The sequence below is a fragment of the Gorilla gorilla genome, chromosome 10 (genome assembly GCF_029281585.2).
Source record: "Gorilla gorilla gorilla isolate KB3781 chromosome 10, NHGRI_mGorGor1-v2.1_pri, whole genome shotgun sequence".
Classification (NCBI taxonomy): domain Eukaryota; kingdom Metazoa; phylum Chordata; class Mammalia; order Primates; family Hominidae; genus Gorilla; species Gorilla gorilla.
In genome coordinates, this window is record NC_073234.2 from 51,130,642 (window position 1) to 51,146,982 (window position 16,341).

Below are 16,341 nucleotides of genomic sequence, written 5' to 3' on the forward strand. Positions count from 1 at the left end.
CAGGCATGTGCCACCATGCTCAGCTAATTTTTGTATTTTTAGTAGAGATGGGGTTTCGCCATGTGGGCGAGGCTGGTCTCAAACTCCTGACCTCAAGTGATCCACCTGCCTCGGCCTCCCAAAGTGCTAGGATTACAGGTGTGAGCCACTGCACCCGGCCCCTTTTGGTTTTTCAAAAGAAGTTTATCAGTAGGCTTTCTCCCATTTTGAGTTTTGAAAATTCTAATTTTTGTAGTGGTTATCTTCCAGTGCAACAGCATTTGGAATAAATATGTGGAATTTTCTTTATTTTAATGATCAGCAAATAAGAAGTATGTTGAAAACAAAATAAAAAGGTGGGCCAGGCGCGGTGGCTTACGCCTGTCATCCCAGCACTTTGGGAGGCCAAGGAGGGCAGATCATTTGAGGTCAGGAGTTTCAGACCAGCTTGACCAACATGGTGAAACCCCAACTCTACCAAAAACTCAAATAATTAGGTGTGGTGGCAGACGCCTGTAATCCCAGCTACTCTGGAGGCTGAGACAGGAGAATTGTGTGAGCTTAGGAGGTGGGGGTTGCAGTGAGCTGAGATCACACCACTGTATCCCAGCCTGGGTGACAGAGTAAGACTCTCTCAAAATAAATAAATAAATAAAAATTAAAAATGTGGATTGAGGGTATCCTGCCAGACATATCTTTTCGTCTTGACCAAGATCTTCATTATCTTTTCTTTTCTTTCTTTTTTTTTTTTTTTTTTTTTTTGAGATGGAGTCTCACTCTGTCACCTAGCCTGGAGAGCAGTGGCACAATTTCTGCTCACTGCAAACTCCATCTCCGAAGTTCAAGTGATTCTCAACTTCAGCCTCCTAAGTAGCTGAGATTACAGGTGCGCATCGCCACCCCAGCTAATTTTTGTATATTTAGTAGAGACAGGGTTTCACAATGTTGGCCAGGCTGGCCTCGAACTCTTGACCTCAAGAGATCCACCCACCTTGGCCTCCCAAAGTGCTGGGATTACAGGTGTGAGCCACCGCACCCAACCACTTCATTTTCAGATAGCGGCTGCTCCTAGATCAAGAGTATATTGAGCTGTGTGAGTCATATGGATGTCTAATAATTCATGAAAGTATGCCTGACCTGTGTGTGATGTAGCACGGATAGTGTTGTTCCAGTTTGTTTTAGTTTTTATTAAAAATAGACCCAATCAGGCCAGATGCATTGGCCCACACCTGTAATCCCAGCACCTTGGGAGGCCGAGGCAAGATCCCTTGAGCCCAGGAGTTTGAGACCAGCCTGGGCAACATGGTGAGACCCTGTCTCTACTTTAAAAAAAAAAAAAAGAAAGAAAGAAAAAATAGACTTAAATCAACAATATAAATTGCAAAGCTGACTGGATATAAATTATTATTATTACTTTTTGAGCAGGGTCTTACTCATCACCCAGGCTGGAATGCAGTAGTGCGGTCACGGCTCACTGTATTCTTTTTTGTAGAGATGGAGTCTTCCTATGTTGCCCAGGCTAGTCTTGAACTCCTAGGCTCAAAGGATCCTCCTGGCTCAGCCTCCCAAAGTGTTGGGATTACAGGCATGAACCACCACACCCAGCAAGGAGACAAATTATACACACACACACACACACACACACATATATATAATATGTATATAACATATTTTTATTTTTATTATTTCTTTTGAGACAGGGTCACACTCTGTTGCCCAGGCTGGAGTGCAGTGGCATGATCTTGGCTCACTGCAACATACACCTCCCAGGCTCAAGCAATTTTCCTACTGCAGCCTTCTGAGTACCTGGGTCTACAGGCGCGTGCCATAATGCCCAGCTAACTTTTGGTTTTTTTTGAGACGGAGTCTTGCTTTGTCACCCAGGCTGGAGTGCAGTGGCCTGATCTCTGCTCACTGCAACCTCTGCCTCCTGGGTTCAAGCGATTCTCCTGCTTCAGCCTCCTGAGTAGCTGGGATTACAGGTGCGGGCCACCACGCCTGGCTAATTTTTTTGCATTTTTAGTAGAGACGGGGTTTCACCATGTTGGTCAGGCTGGTCTCGAACTCCTGACCTCATGATCCTTCTGCCTCGGCCTCCCAAAGTGCTGGGATTACAGGCGTGAGCCACCGTGCCCAGTCTAACTTTTGTATCTTTTTTGTAGAGACAAGGTTTTGCCATGGTGCCCAAGCTGGTCTCAAACTCCTGGGCTCAAGTGATCCACCTGTCTCAGCCTCCCAAAGTGCTAGGATTATAAGCTTGAGCCACTGTGCCTGGCCTTGGGAGATATATTAAATATATATTGAATTTGAAAGAAACGATTCTTACTGGTGTGGTATAAACAGACCAATCCTTGGCTCTGATTTCTGATGTGGTATGTTTTCTGTCTCCAAGGAGGGGGTATAAAAAATATGTAAAAATGATAGTTCACTTTCTTTTTTTTTTTTTTTTTTTGAGACAGGGTCTCACTCTGTTGCTCAGGGTGGAGTGCAGTGGAGCAATCTCTGCTTCCTGCAACCTCTGCCCCCCTGGTTCAGGCAATCCTCCCACCTCAGCCTCCCAAGTAGCTGGGACCGCAGGTGCATGTCACCACACCTGGCTAATTTTTTGTATTTTTAGTAGAGACAGGGTCTCACCATGTTGCCCAGTCTGGTCTCAAATTCCTGAGCTCGAGCAATCTGCCTGCCTTGGCCTCCCAAAATGCTGGGTTTACAGGTGTGAGCCACCATGCCCAGCCTCACTTTCTCAAACTTTACAATAAAGTTGATTAGTCCATTGAACTTAAAGATTTAGTAACTATTTACTAATGTTAAACTCAAAAGGGTGCTAAGTGTTTTATTCTTATTTCCTGTCATACTGGATTTCAGATATCTTTTTTAACCTCAAGTCGTCTGGAAATAAACTGAGATTTGAATGATAGGATCTGATGTAAGGCTCTCATTATAAGCTGAATAAACATGACATACTCCCTGTGTACTATGTCTGGGAATATTCTTTGACACTACAGTCTTAAAAATTATAATTTGTAACTTTCATTAAAGATCTACCCTAGATATGAGAGAGATAAATGTAGTAATTTAATGGAATCACAAAACACTTTATTAAAAAAATTTTGTTGGCCAGGCGCAGTGGCTCAAGCTTGTAATCACAGCACTTTGGGAGGCCGAGGTGGGCGGATCACCTGAGGTCAGGAGTTCGAGACCAGCCTGGCCAACATGATGAAACCCTGTCTCTACTAAAAACATAAAAATTAGCTGAGCATGGTGGCAGGCGCCTGTAATCCCAGCTACTCAGGAGGCTGAGGCAGGAGAATCACTTGAACCTGGGAGGCGGAGGCTGCAGTGAGCCAAGATCACATCACTATATTCCAGCCTGGGTGACGGAGTGAGACTCTGTCTCAAAAAAAAAAAAAAAAAAAAAAAAAAATCTGTGTCATCCATTTTTCTGTAAGTCCTGGAAATATATGGACAAAAAGGCATGGTCTCTGCCCTCAGTGAGCTTACAGTGCAGTAGAGGGACAGTCACCCAACAGTTTGACCAGGTACCTTGAGAACAGAGGAAAGATTACCTAAACTTATGTTGGCAAGGTACTCAGACTTCATAGTGCTTACACTGAGTCTTTGAAGGAACAGGCATTTGTAAGGCAACAGAAGGACAAAGGAGGCTGGCTCGGTAGGGACCAGCTCTAGAACAGGACTTCTGTGACTTACTAAGCACTTCGAGTTTAATTTCAGGAGTGAGTAGGAATGCTGAAAGAATTTTGAAAAGGAGGGTAAAATAGACTTATATTTTTGGATAATTACTTTGTATTATTGGGGATAATGGTAGCATCATAGAGACTGGATTGGAAGATAATGAAGAACCAGTTAAAGAGGTATAATGCAGTAGTCCAGGGGAAAGATGATGAAGACATGAACTAAGGCAGCAATAGCAGAAATAGCGTGAGACGGAGAAAGGAAACAGCAGATTCTGCATCAGCCCTTGGCAGTTTAGAAGGACATGTCATTGTCATCTGGTATGTGAGGATTCCCCTCCAATAAGTGTTACAAAGCTTGCTGGTTAGGAAGCCATCTTTAGCAGAGAATATTACCTATATAGCGTTACTTATTTTTCCCTGGGCACCTGTGAATATGTAGTGCTTGATATTTGTAATTTTAAAAAAATTATATGGAATATAAAATATAAAATCAAATCTGGATTTTATTTATAAAGAAGGTTTGCAAGTTGAACCTTGAGTCAAGATTTCCCATTGTTTCTGCAAAACTTATCGTTGGGTTTCGTTTTCCAGATTCTCCGGGCCCAAAGCCGAAGTGCAAGTGGAAGGAAGGTCTCTGAAAACAGCTATTCTCTAGATGACCTGGAAATAGGCCCAGGTAAGCAGAGAGTTCCATGTGTATGAGGTCCTTTAGGAAGTACTCTCTAGTAGTAACATCTTTTGGACTCGAAGCCAATGCTTTTAAAGGAAGAGTGGCACAGATTAAAAGGAAGTCTGCCTATTAGATGCAAGCCATTCTCAAATCTCATTGTTCTCGATAAATAGCTTTTTTTTTTTTTTTTTTTTTTGAGATGGAAGGTGACGTGCTCCCAAAGTGCTGGGATTACAGGCATGCGCCATCATGCCCGGCTGCTTTTTAAATATTTTTAATCCACCCTGTTAGTGGTAACCTATGGTAACCAAAGGGTACTTTGAGGAGCTATAAGTAAAGTGCTACGATCAGTTTTGGCTCCAGTCATCTGGGGTTTGAGGGCTTCAGTAGATGGGCTGTGTCCCCTATCAGGTTTGGTTACCCTGTATTACCAGTGATAACATAACACTTTGAGAGTGGAATTATGTTTTAAAGGGGACATATACAGGCACTTCACAAAAGAAAAAATTAGTAAAAACAGGAAAAGCATCAGCTACCTAGTCGTCAAAGAAATGCAAATTAAAAAGCATTGAGATCTCTTCTTTTTCATGTTAAATTAGCCAGAATTTTAAAATACAAGCCCAGCCATGGTGGCTCAGACCTGTAATCTCAGCACTTAGGGAGGCTGAGACAGGAGGACCACTTAAATCCAGGAGTTTGAGATCAGCCTGGGCAACATAGACCTATCTCTACAGAAAAAAAAAAAAAAGCCCAGCGTGGTGGTGCATCCTTGAAGTCACTGCTACTTGGGAAACTGAGGTGGTTGGATCATTTGAGCCCAAGACTTCAAAGCTGCAGTGAGCTATGATTGTTCCACTGCCCCATACTCTAGCCTGAGTGACAGAGTGAGACCCTGTCTCAAAAAATAAATAAAATATGCAATCCTCAATTATGGTAAGGTTCTTTTAATGCTAAGAAAGTGAGTGAATATTACTTTATAAATGACAATTATATTCCTGATTTTCTTCTTCGTGCTTTTAATAGAAGATATTGGCCATTAGATAACAATAACCCAAAATTTAGAATTTTGAAATTATTTGAATCACTTTTATCTTCTAATAAAACATGTTGGCCAGTCACGGTGGTTTACACCTATAATTCCAGCGCTTTGGGAGGCTGAGGCGGGAGGATATCTTGAGCTCAGGAGTTCGAGGCTGCAGTGAGCTATGATCGTGCCACTGCACTTCAGCCTGGGTGACAGAGTGAGACCCCATCTCAGAAATAAAATAAAACATGTTATTTGGATGCTTCCAGGTCAGTTGTCATCTTCTACATTTGACTCGGAGAAAAATGAGAGTAGGCGAAATCTGGAACTTCCACGCCTCTCAGAAACCTCTATAAAGGATCGAATGGCCAAGTACCAGGCAGCTGTGTCCAAACAAAGCAGCTCAACCAACTATACAGTATGTGTTCTGCATCATTCATTCATTCATTCATTCCATCATCCAGCAGATGGTCACTGAGTACTGGAATTAGGAAATGTCACCAGACCCTTATATCTGAGCCCTGGTCCCCTAGCTGTTCTCTTTTCACATGAACCCTACCCTTGCTGTATTTGCAGTTCTTACCATGGTCTAATCCTGACTTTGCTTTCTTAGTCCTGGTTCCCACCCCACTCACTTTTTTTGTGATGTTACCAGTGAGTATCATTGAGAGTTTCCCTGGCTCTTCTACTTAATCTTTGTGTTGTTAAAGAGGTAGTATTTTATTAGTTTTAATATAACTCTTATTTTATCTTGGTTGTTGAGGGAAGAAGGAAGAAGACTGGAGAGCTTATTTTGGCTTTTGAGGGAAGAAAGAAGACGACTGGAGAGAAATATCAGCTGTGTTCATTAACGAGGGTTTTTTTTGTGATTTTTTACTGAGATATAACTCACATAATATAAAATCACCATTTTAAAGTATACAATCTTGTGATATTTAGCATATTCACAAGGTTGTACAACCATTACCACTGTTTAATTCCAGAACCTTTCCATCACCCTGAAAAGAAACTTCCCATCACCCTGAAAAGAAACTTCATACCTGTGTAGTCACTCCCAACTTCCCCTGCTCTCATCCCCTGGCAACCACTTATCTACTTCCTGTCTTTATGTATCTGCCTATTTTGGAAATTTCATATGAAGGAGTCATACAGTAGATCGTCTACTTAATCTTTAATCCTTACGATGTACTGTTTTCCTAAAGAAGTAGAATAGTAGATGAGAAAAAGGGAGAGATCACAAGAAGGTGACGTGCTCAGTAAGCATGAAAATTTTGATATTCAGCTGGGTGTGATGGCTCACGCCTGTAATCCCAGCACTTTGGGAGGCCGAGGTGGGCAGATTGCCTGAGGTCAGGAGTTCAAGACCAGCTTGGCTAACGTGGTGAAACCCCATCTCTACTAAAAATACAAAAATTAGCCAGCATGGTGGCAGGCACCTGTAATCCCAGCTACTTGGGAGGCTGAGGCAGGAGAATCGCTGGAACCCAGGAGGCAGAGGTTGCAGTGAGGCAAGATTGTGCCACTACACTCCAGCCTGGGCGACACAGCAAGACTCCATCTCCAGGAAAAAAAAAAAGATTGGTATTCAAAATACAATGGAGGGTCCTTCCCCTTTACGTTGTCCTGTGCTTAACGGGTAAGCTGACACTACGGAACTGCTAAATTGAAGTTACCTTATAGCCAGGCGCAGGAGCTCACACCGAAATCCCAACACTTTGGGAGCCTGAGGCGGGTGGGTCATTTGAAGTCAGGAGTTCAGAACCAGCCTGGCCAACATGGTAAAATCCCGTCTCTACTAAAAATACAAAAAAAAAAATTAGCCAGGTGTAGTGGCACACACCTGTAATCCCAGCTACTAGGGAGGCTGAGGCAGGAGAATCACTTGAACCTAGGAGATGGAGGTTACAGTGAGCTGAGATCACACCACTGCACTCCAGCCTGGGTGACAGGGTGAGACTCCATCTCAAAAAAAAAAAAAAAGAAGTTACCTTTCAAATGCCATTTATTCACATATATATATGTGTACACACACATAGATACAAATGTACACACACATATTTTTGTATCCTTCAAGCATTTGTTCTAAGATTTCAAATTACAAACCATTAATCTCTTGATGTCCTAATTGTCTAACAAAATCAAAAAGAACAATATTGAATTTTATTTGTTCTTAGGCAGATCGAAATTGGTGCATATTGGAAACCATAATGAGTATTCTGGGAGTTAAGCCTTCTCTTCCCCACATTATTAAGTATACATTCTCTAATAATATTTGGTGGACTAATTCTCTGGGCAATGAATAATTTCATGTTGGTTTTTTAACTGTAATTTTAACAACTTTATGTTTTAAGAAGAGATGATGTGTGTAAATCAATTAGCAAAGTGGAGTATCACAGGCTGATTATGCACCGTGAATGTGAAAAGCGAGCAAATTTAGACTTCCCTTAGAAGGCAGGTCAGGAGATACAGCAAATTGGGATCTGCGAAGCTGAACTTCCTCTTGTTACCAGATTTTACTGCTTCTCAGTGCCCTCCTGCTGTAAACATTCCCACCAGGTGACTCCCTATGTGGGGAAACCTGTTGAGTAACTTTTTTTTTTAACTCCTAACCATTTCTGCATTACAGTTCTCCTGCTCTGGAGATTTTAAGAGTTGAAAACTCTTCGGGAATTCTTGTAAAAAGTACATTTTGTCTCATCCCCAAAGAATTTCCCAGGCCCCTTACAGAATATGGTTGTAACAAGGCACATACATACTCTCTGGCAGCAGTTCTGGAGGTGGGGCTTTGAGATGGGGTCAGGAATGAGTTGTTGGGCTATATAATGTTCTGCAGTGCTAGCTGCCAGCTCCTCCTCACAGATGCACCTCCGGAGCTGTGGGCCGTAATCTAGAATACCATCCCTAGGTGACTAAGTCATACTCACATTCCTTTCATTGACCCGGTGGCCATAAATTGTTTCCTCCCATGCCTAAAGATTCACAGAGAACAGAAAAGTACTAGATTACTACATTATTAGCAGACTAATGGTGGGAAATGTCTATAGTCATCGACCTCTATGTTTATTTTATTTTATTTTATTTTTTTATTTTGAGATGGAGTTTCACTCTTGTTCCCCAGGCTGGAGTGCAGTGGCGTGATCTCGGCTCACTGCAACCTCTGCCTCCCTGATTCAAGCGATTCTCCTGCCTCAGCCTCCCAAGTAACTGGGATTACAAGCGTGTGCCACCACACCTGGCTAATTTTTTGTATTTTTAGTAGAGACGGGATTTCACCATGTTCGCCAGGCTGGTCTTGAACTCCTGACCTCAGGCGATCCACCCGCCTCGGCTTCCCAAAGTGCTGGGATTACAGGCGTGAGCCACTGCACCCAGGTTCTATGTTGATTTTAGATGTAATAGATGAGTTAATTGTAATATTCACCCCAGTGTCCTTTGCAAGGAAAAAAATGCAATTATCCTTATTCCTTATGACAATAAAATGCATGTTCTTTTATGTTGAGGCTCTGTTATGAGAAGTAAAATAAATTATGTCTTTAGTACAATATATGAATTGTATATGGAAAAACATGCTTTTTGAAAGTCCCACCAAAAAGGTTGCTTTATGGTATCATTAAATATAATTTCAGTTTTTATATGTATACATCATCCCTGTCTCTCTTTCCAGGCCGGGCATTTATAGATGTATGGTCAGTATATTTTCTATTATTGGCACTTGGCATCTCCTTTTCCCTGCTCCAGAATGGTCTTTTCTGATAAAACTCACAAGCTTTGCATTACCACAAGCTCTGCTGCTAGAAGAGTGAATCACAAGAATGTTGTATGCTCGGGGTGTTCTGTGTGCCTGTGTTGATGTGTCTGTATTCTAATGAGCAATCCAGTTTTACACTAGCATACAGATATTTAACTCTGAGGTATGTGTCCACAAAGCTGCTTTTGTCATTTCACTAGTCAATGGGTTTTGCTTGTGAGAGTTAGGGGGTTGATTGGACCCGAGGCTTCTTAGAAGAATTTTTTAACATTCCAAGTTTATCTAATAGATGTGCTATGAAGAGAACAGAATGATGGGACTTTAAAAAAATTTTTACAGTTATTTTTATTTTGTAGAATGAGCTGAAAGCCAGTGGTGGCGAAATCAAAATTCATAAAATGGAGCAAAAGGAGAATGTGCCCCCAGGTCCTGAGGTCTGCATCACCCATCAGGAAGGGGAAAAGGTAGGTTGAAAAGTCTGATGTCCAGTTGCCAAGGAAGCATGTGTTCTAAATTAGATGCTTGAAATTAGAAACAACTCTAACTCTAGGCTGTAGAGTGTCTGGGAATTTGGTAACAGCTGCCAGGACAGATTGCCATTTTTGCAGGTCACATAATTTCAGTTGAGTAGCTCTGCAACTTATAGCTGACCAAATAATGAGCCTTCATTGGAAAATTATTTTGCTCAGCAGATGCTCAGAAGGCAAAGAGCTGAAGTGATTTTTTAAAATCTATTTGGAGGCTGGGCACAGTGGCTCACGCCTGTAATCCCAGCACTTTGGGAGGGTGAGGCAGGTGGATCACCTGAGGTCAGGAGTTCGAGACCAGCCTAGCCCACAGGGTGAAACCCCATCTCTACTAAAAATATAAAAAGTAGCCGGGTGTGGGGGTGCATGCCTGTAATCCCAGCTGCTCGGGAGGCTGTGGCAGGAGAATCGCTTGAACCCAGGAGGTGGAGGTTGCAGTGAGCTGAGTGCACTGCACTCCAGCCTGGGCGACAGAGCAAGACTCTGTCTCAAAAATAAATAAATAAAATAAAAATCTATTCGGGCCGAGTGTGGTGGCTCACGCCTGTAATCCCAGCACTTTGGGAGGCCAAGGCAGGCAGATCATCTGAGGTCGAGAGTTCGAGACAAGCCTGACCAACATGGAGAAACCCCGTCTCTACTAAAAATACAAAAAATTAGCCGGGCATGGTGGTGCATGCCTGTAATCCCAGATACTCAGGAGGCTGAGACAGTTGAATCGCTTGAACCCAGGAGGCGGAGGTTGCAGTGGGCCGAGGTCACACCACTGCACTCCAGCCTAAGCAACAAGAGCGAAACTCCATCTCAAAAAAAAAAAAAATCTATTTGGGAGAGCATAGATTCAGGGCAACTTGATTCCATGCTCCTGGGAAGAATAATTTACAAAAATAAAAATATATTTGATTAGAGATTATCTTCAGATACTCATATATTCTTAATTTAAGTATACATTTAACACATTTTGTGCAAGAAAATCTTACTCTTCCACTCATATTATTTTGAAAGGCAGTCACTATGCTAAGTAAGCATAGGAAATAATAAGCTTAAAAACTTATTGACAAACCATTCCATGTGGTCTTTATGTGCAAGAAAACAGAGTAGAGGAGAGATTAATAAGAGGTCAGCTATCATAAAAATGTATGATAGGTGCTGTGAGGCTGTGAGAGGGGTATACAGGACCACAGAAGCTCAGAGTAAAGATATTTAACCTGACTTCCTCAAGAAGGTGATGTCTGAGCTGAGTCTTGAAGAACGTGTGGAAGTAGGCCAAGTGAATGAGGGGAAGGTTGAGTTAGAAATAGAAGGCTATTCCAGGCAGATACAACAGAGATTTGGAAACCAGAGATGATGGCTGAGGAATTACAGGGATTGTTTGTTTGTTTGGAGATGGAGTCTTGCTCTGTCACCCAGGCTGGAGTGCAGTGGCGTGATCTCAGCTCACTACAACCTCCACCTCCCAGGTTCAAGCAATTCTCCTGCCTCAGCCTCCCAAGTAACTGCGATTCCGGGTACATGCCACCATGCCTGGCTAATTTTTTGTATTTTTAGTAGAGATGGGGTTTCGCCATGTTGGCCAGGCTGGTCTTGAACTCCTGACCTCACGTGATCCACCCGCCTTGGCCTCCCAAAGTGAGGGATTACAGCTGTGAGCCACCGTGCTTGGCCAGAATTACAGGTTTGCTGACTTGGCTGGAGCATGAGGTACACATAGGCAGCAGTGAGAGACAGGTGGAAGGAGAGGGCTAGGGTAAGGCCTGGAAAATCTTTATGTCACCCTTAAGGGTTTGGATGTAGTGGTGCAGCAGGAGAAAGCCACTGAAAGATTTTAAGCAAATCATATTTGTGTGTTATGTATTAATCATTAGATGAATGGCTTAATTGAAATAAGTAACAATATTTATGTCAGGGGAATTATCATGTTCTCTACCATTGCCCATTGTCCAATTCTTTTAGTCTTTCAGTCAATATGATAATCGAATGTTAAATGAGATGAGGAGAAAGGGTTTTCAAATCTATTACAGTGATTTAATCTTAGGAGAAAAGCCATTGCTTCTGTTACACGTATTGACACCCTTGACGCCATTCTTCCAAAAGACATGGAGATCATTAAATGGATTAAGAGCAACAGTTCTCAAGCTTAGTTGGAATTTGTATTTTTTAAATTTTTTTAGAGATGAGGTCTTGCTCTGTCACCCAGGCTGGAGTGTAGTAGTGTGATCATAGCTCACTGTAGCCTCCAACTCTTGGGCTCAAGTGATCTTCCTGCTTCAGCCTCCCAAGTGGCTGGGACTACAGGTGTGCACCACCACATCTGGCTAATTTATTTTTATCTTTATTTTTTGTAGAGTCAGGGTCTCGCTATAATTCTCAGAATGGTCTCAAACTTCTGGCTTCAAGCAATCCCCTTAGCCTCAGCCTCCCAAAGTACTGGAAGTACAGGTGTGAACCGCTGCACCCTGTCTCAAACTTGCTTGACTACAACAGACTTTACAAAGTAGGATGGTATATTGTCAGAATACTAACAGGAACTCATGAGATATACTACACTCTTGGATCAAAGCAGACCCACAGATAAATGGTCTCAAACTGATGGCTACAAAATTTGATTCAAAGACCAGAACAGAAAAAAATATTAGAATAGTTTATTTTATAAAAACATCACAAATGTATGTTGGAATAACAAGACAAAATACTTGGCAGTCATGTGTTACATGGTCATATAATCCCCCATAAATTGCAAACATCCTTGCAGCAGTGAACTCAGGCATTAGCCCATGAGGCACATGCCATGTATTAAGTGAGTTATCTTGTTAAACTGTCTTGTTTTCTCATCTTTTAAATGGGAGATTATTTCTTAAGAATAACTGACTAAATATTTTTGAAGTTTTTCTTATATACTGTAAAAAAAAAAAAAAAAAGAAAGAAAGAAATTTTAAGAGAAAAATATTCCCAGCGTTGAAATATCCCCATCTTTATCCCAGGAGCATAGTTTGGGAAACAGTCATTTGGGAAATAATGCTTGAATTGTCCCTGTATCTAAATTCATGTTTCTTCATTGTCTTCATGCTGATTTGAAACTGGAACTCTGAACTGAACTGGAAGATTAGAACATTTTAATTATAGCCTAAAAGGACATTAGTGCCACTATGAATCATGAAGTGGGTGGGGAAGAAAGGAGATAAAGACAATACATATTCTTCAAGCACATGCTGCAGGTTTACAAACCCTCAGCTGCCTTAAAATTTGCAATGTTTTTCAGACCCTTAGCTATCCTTTTGGCTGTTTGCCTAGCTTTTGTTAACCAATACCTAAGTGTTATTTGAACTTCAGCTTGTTAAAAAAAAAAAAAAGGACATGTGCCTGGCGAGGTGGCTCACGCCTGTAATCCTAGCACTTTGGGAGGCCAAGGTGGGCAGATTACCTGAGGTCAGGAGTCTGAGACCATCCTGGCCAACATGGTGAAACCCTGCTCTACTAAAAATACAAAAATTAGCCGGGTGTGGTAATGGGCACCTGTAATCCCAGCTACTTGGGAGGCTGAGGCAGGAGAATCACTTAAACCCAGGAGGCAGAGGTTGCAGTGAGCTGAGATCGCACCATTGGATTCCAGACTTGCAACAGAGCAAGACTCCATTCAAAAAAAAAAAAAAAAAAGCAAAGATTACCTCACAGGTTCAAGGTGACCAAATTAAAGGTGAGAGAAGAACATCCTGGGATGGAGGTACCTACTAATTCTCAAGAACTGAAGAGCTTTTTGTAGGCATGCACAACTTTCAGAAAATTTATTTCATATCATTAGATAAAATAGTGCATTTGTAAGGCGATTAGTTGAATACCTGGCACATAGTAAACACCCAGTAAATGCTGGCTGTAATTATACCGGTTTATTTTATGCCATGTCAGAATTCCTGTAATGAAGAGAGTAGTGGAAAAAATAACCATGCTGAAATTCAGGTGCAGTCAGCCAGCAACTTAATCTTCGTTGTAAATCTATTCAGTTTGTCAGACATCCTGATATAAACACTCAGCATTGCCCATAAAATCCATGGCATCTGAATAAAAGGAAATTATGTGAAGAGTGCACATTGGGTCACCTGTTGACTCTTCATGATTTTGGATGTGGAGTAAGATACCAGGAAGGCGTGGGGGCCAGTAGAAAGGAGGGAGAGCTCTAATAGAGAGTTATTTTATTTAAATTTGATGGCTTTTGAGAAAATGATATATACACCTATACGTAAGATCTGCCATCTTTTTAAACATTGCCATTTTGAGACTGGGATTAAAAGGGAAACTGTCCTCAAAGATAATACTGAGGTTAGTTTTAGGTAAATTTGTTTTATAACTATCAAAAGGTCTTCTATATAGGCAAGCTCGTTTCAGCAGGATGTAGTTCGTTGGGAAATAAGAATTAGGAAAATTAAAAAATAAGAATGGTTCCTATATTTAAATACTTTATCTTTCCTTGGAGTGGGTTATGGTTATACGGTGAGGAGCTTTGCTCTCCTTGATAGAGGGCTTTGTTTTGCTTTGTTTTTTGAGAGCAGAAAAATATGGTTTAGAAGTTGTTTTATAAAGGGAGATGATGCACACTTTTGGCAGTTGAGTGCAGTCTGTTTCTCAGGTTACTCTGTAATTGAGAGGCATGTTAATATCCTCATAAAAGACATTTTGCTGCCTCTTGTTCAAATGCTCAGCTGTTCTGGTGCCCGTTATTTCCCCTAGGCAGCCAGTGACTGACTGGAGTCAGCAGGTTTTTATGGCATTAACAGCAGTTTGCTCTTTTATTTTTAATATGACTCTTAATCCCCGTCTTTTTTTTTTTTTTTTTTTTTTTTTTTTTTGTAGATTTCTGCAAATGAGAATAGCCTGGCAGTCCGTTCCACCCCTGCTGAAGATGACTCCTGTAAGCATTCTTTCTTAGATCTGGAGGATGAGGTTCTTGTTTTCTATCTGTATTTGGTTCAGGGGTGTTCCCATTACTGTCAGTGCTGAGAAAATAACATAGTAAATCCTCCACTTGAATTTAAGGGCTAATGCTTGAATGTCCTTTACACACTTCATGGCTTAGGGAGAAGTTAAATTCAATTAAATATAGTTAACTTGGGACAAACTGAATACTTGTAAGGCTTTTCTCATTGAATTTATCCTACTTTTTGCACCAAACCCTTTCAGAGTTAAAGCTGTATAAACTAATTTTGAAGTTTCATTTTAACAGAAGTTTGGCCAATACGGATTTTATTCATTTATAATGTTATTCATAAATACCTATTCTTTAGTGAATAAGTATTTGAATAATCTGTTAAAGATACATATTTTTTCCCTGTTTATCTAAATGTATATTATAGTCAACCTCCTAGCCAGGTTCTAGGGATTTTCCTGCTGACAGTGAATTTTGTCACCTTTCATCCTATTTTGGAGTCATTTTGAGCCTCCCTTTTCCCAAAGACAAAAATGTTTTGTTTTGTTTTTTACTTGACTATGTCCACTTTTTATTCTGATTTTCAGTATAACTTTTAATTTTCATTTTTTAGAGACAGGATCTCTTTCTGTTGCCCAGGCTGGAGTGCGGTGGTGTGATCATAGCTCACTGCAGCCTCAAACTCCTGGGCTCAAGGAGTCCTCCCACCTCAGCCTCCCAAATAGCTAGGACTACAGGCACACACCACCATACCCAGCTAATTTTCTTTGAGGGAGTCTCACTCTGTCACCCAGGTTGGAGTGCAGTGGCGCAATCTCGGCTCACTGTAACTTCCTCCTCCCAGGTTCAAGCAATTCTCCTGTCTCAGCTTCCTGAGTAGCTGGGATTACAGGCGCACACCACCATGCCTGGCTAATTTTTTGTATTTTAGTAGAGACAGGGTTTTCACCATGTAGCCCAGGCTGGTCTTGAACTCTTGAGCTCAGGCAATCCACCCGCCTCGGCCTCACAAAGTGCTAGGATTACAGGCGTGAGCCACCGTGCCTGGCCGTACCCAGCTAATTTTTTAATATTTTTGTAGAGAAAAGGTCTCACTTTGTTGCCCAGGTTGGTCTCCAACTCCTGGTCTCAAGCAATCCTACCACCACAGCCTCTCAAAGTGTTGAGATTACGGGCGTGAGCCACTGTGCCCAGCCCATTTAAAAATATATGTTGCTGGGCCAGGCGCAGTGGCTCACACCTGTAATCCCAGCACTTTGGGAGGCCTAAGTGGGTGGATCACTTGAGGTCAGGAATTCAAGACCAGCCTGGCCAATATGGTGAAACCCCAGCTCTACTGAAAATACAAAAATTAGCCAGCCGTGGTGATGGGCGCCTGTAATCCCAGCTACTCAGGACACTGAGGCAGGAGAATTGCTTGAACCCAGGAGGTGGAGGTTGCAGTGAGCTGAGATTGCACCATTGCACTCCAGCCTGGGCTACAGAGCGAGACTCCGACTCAAAACAAAATATATATATATATGTTGCTGGCCAGGCACGGTGGCTCACGCCTGTAATCCCAGCACTTTGGGAGGCCAAGGCAGGTGGATCACCTGAGGTCAGGAGTTCAAGACCAGCCTGGTGAACATGGTGAAACCCCATCTCTATTAAAAACACAAAAAGTTAGCCAGGTGTGGTGGTGGGTGCCTGTAGTCCCAGCTACTCAGGAGGCTGAGACAGGAAAATTGCTTGAACCCAGGAGGTGGAGGCTGCAGTGAGCTGAGATCATGCTACTGCACTC

General features: G+C 41.9%; 1 protein-coding gene across 2 annotated transcripts in view; it reads left to right on the forward strand.

Moving 5' to 3' along the window:
* The window catches only part of LIMA1 (LIM domain and actin binding 1), a 108,020-nt gene that overhangs the window by 73,501 nt on the left and 18,178 nt on the right, over window positions 1-16,341 (forward strand). For both annotated transcript variants that reach the window (XM_063694639.1, XM_063694640.1), the window contains exons 5-8: window positions 4,266-4,350; window positions 5,638-5,786; window positions 9,473-9,580; window positions 14,489-14,546. In XM_063694639.1, coding sequence (XP_063550709.1) covers window positions 4,266-4,350; window positions 5,638-5,786; window positions 9,473-9,580; window positions 14,489-14,546 — 400 coding nt within the window. The remainder of the gene's footprint in view (window positions 1-4,265; window positions 4,351-5,637; window positions 5,787-9,472; window positions 9,581-14,488; window positions 14,547-16,341) is intronic.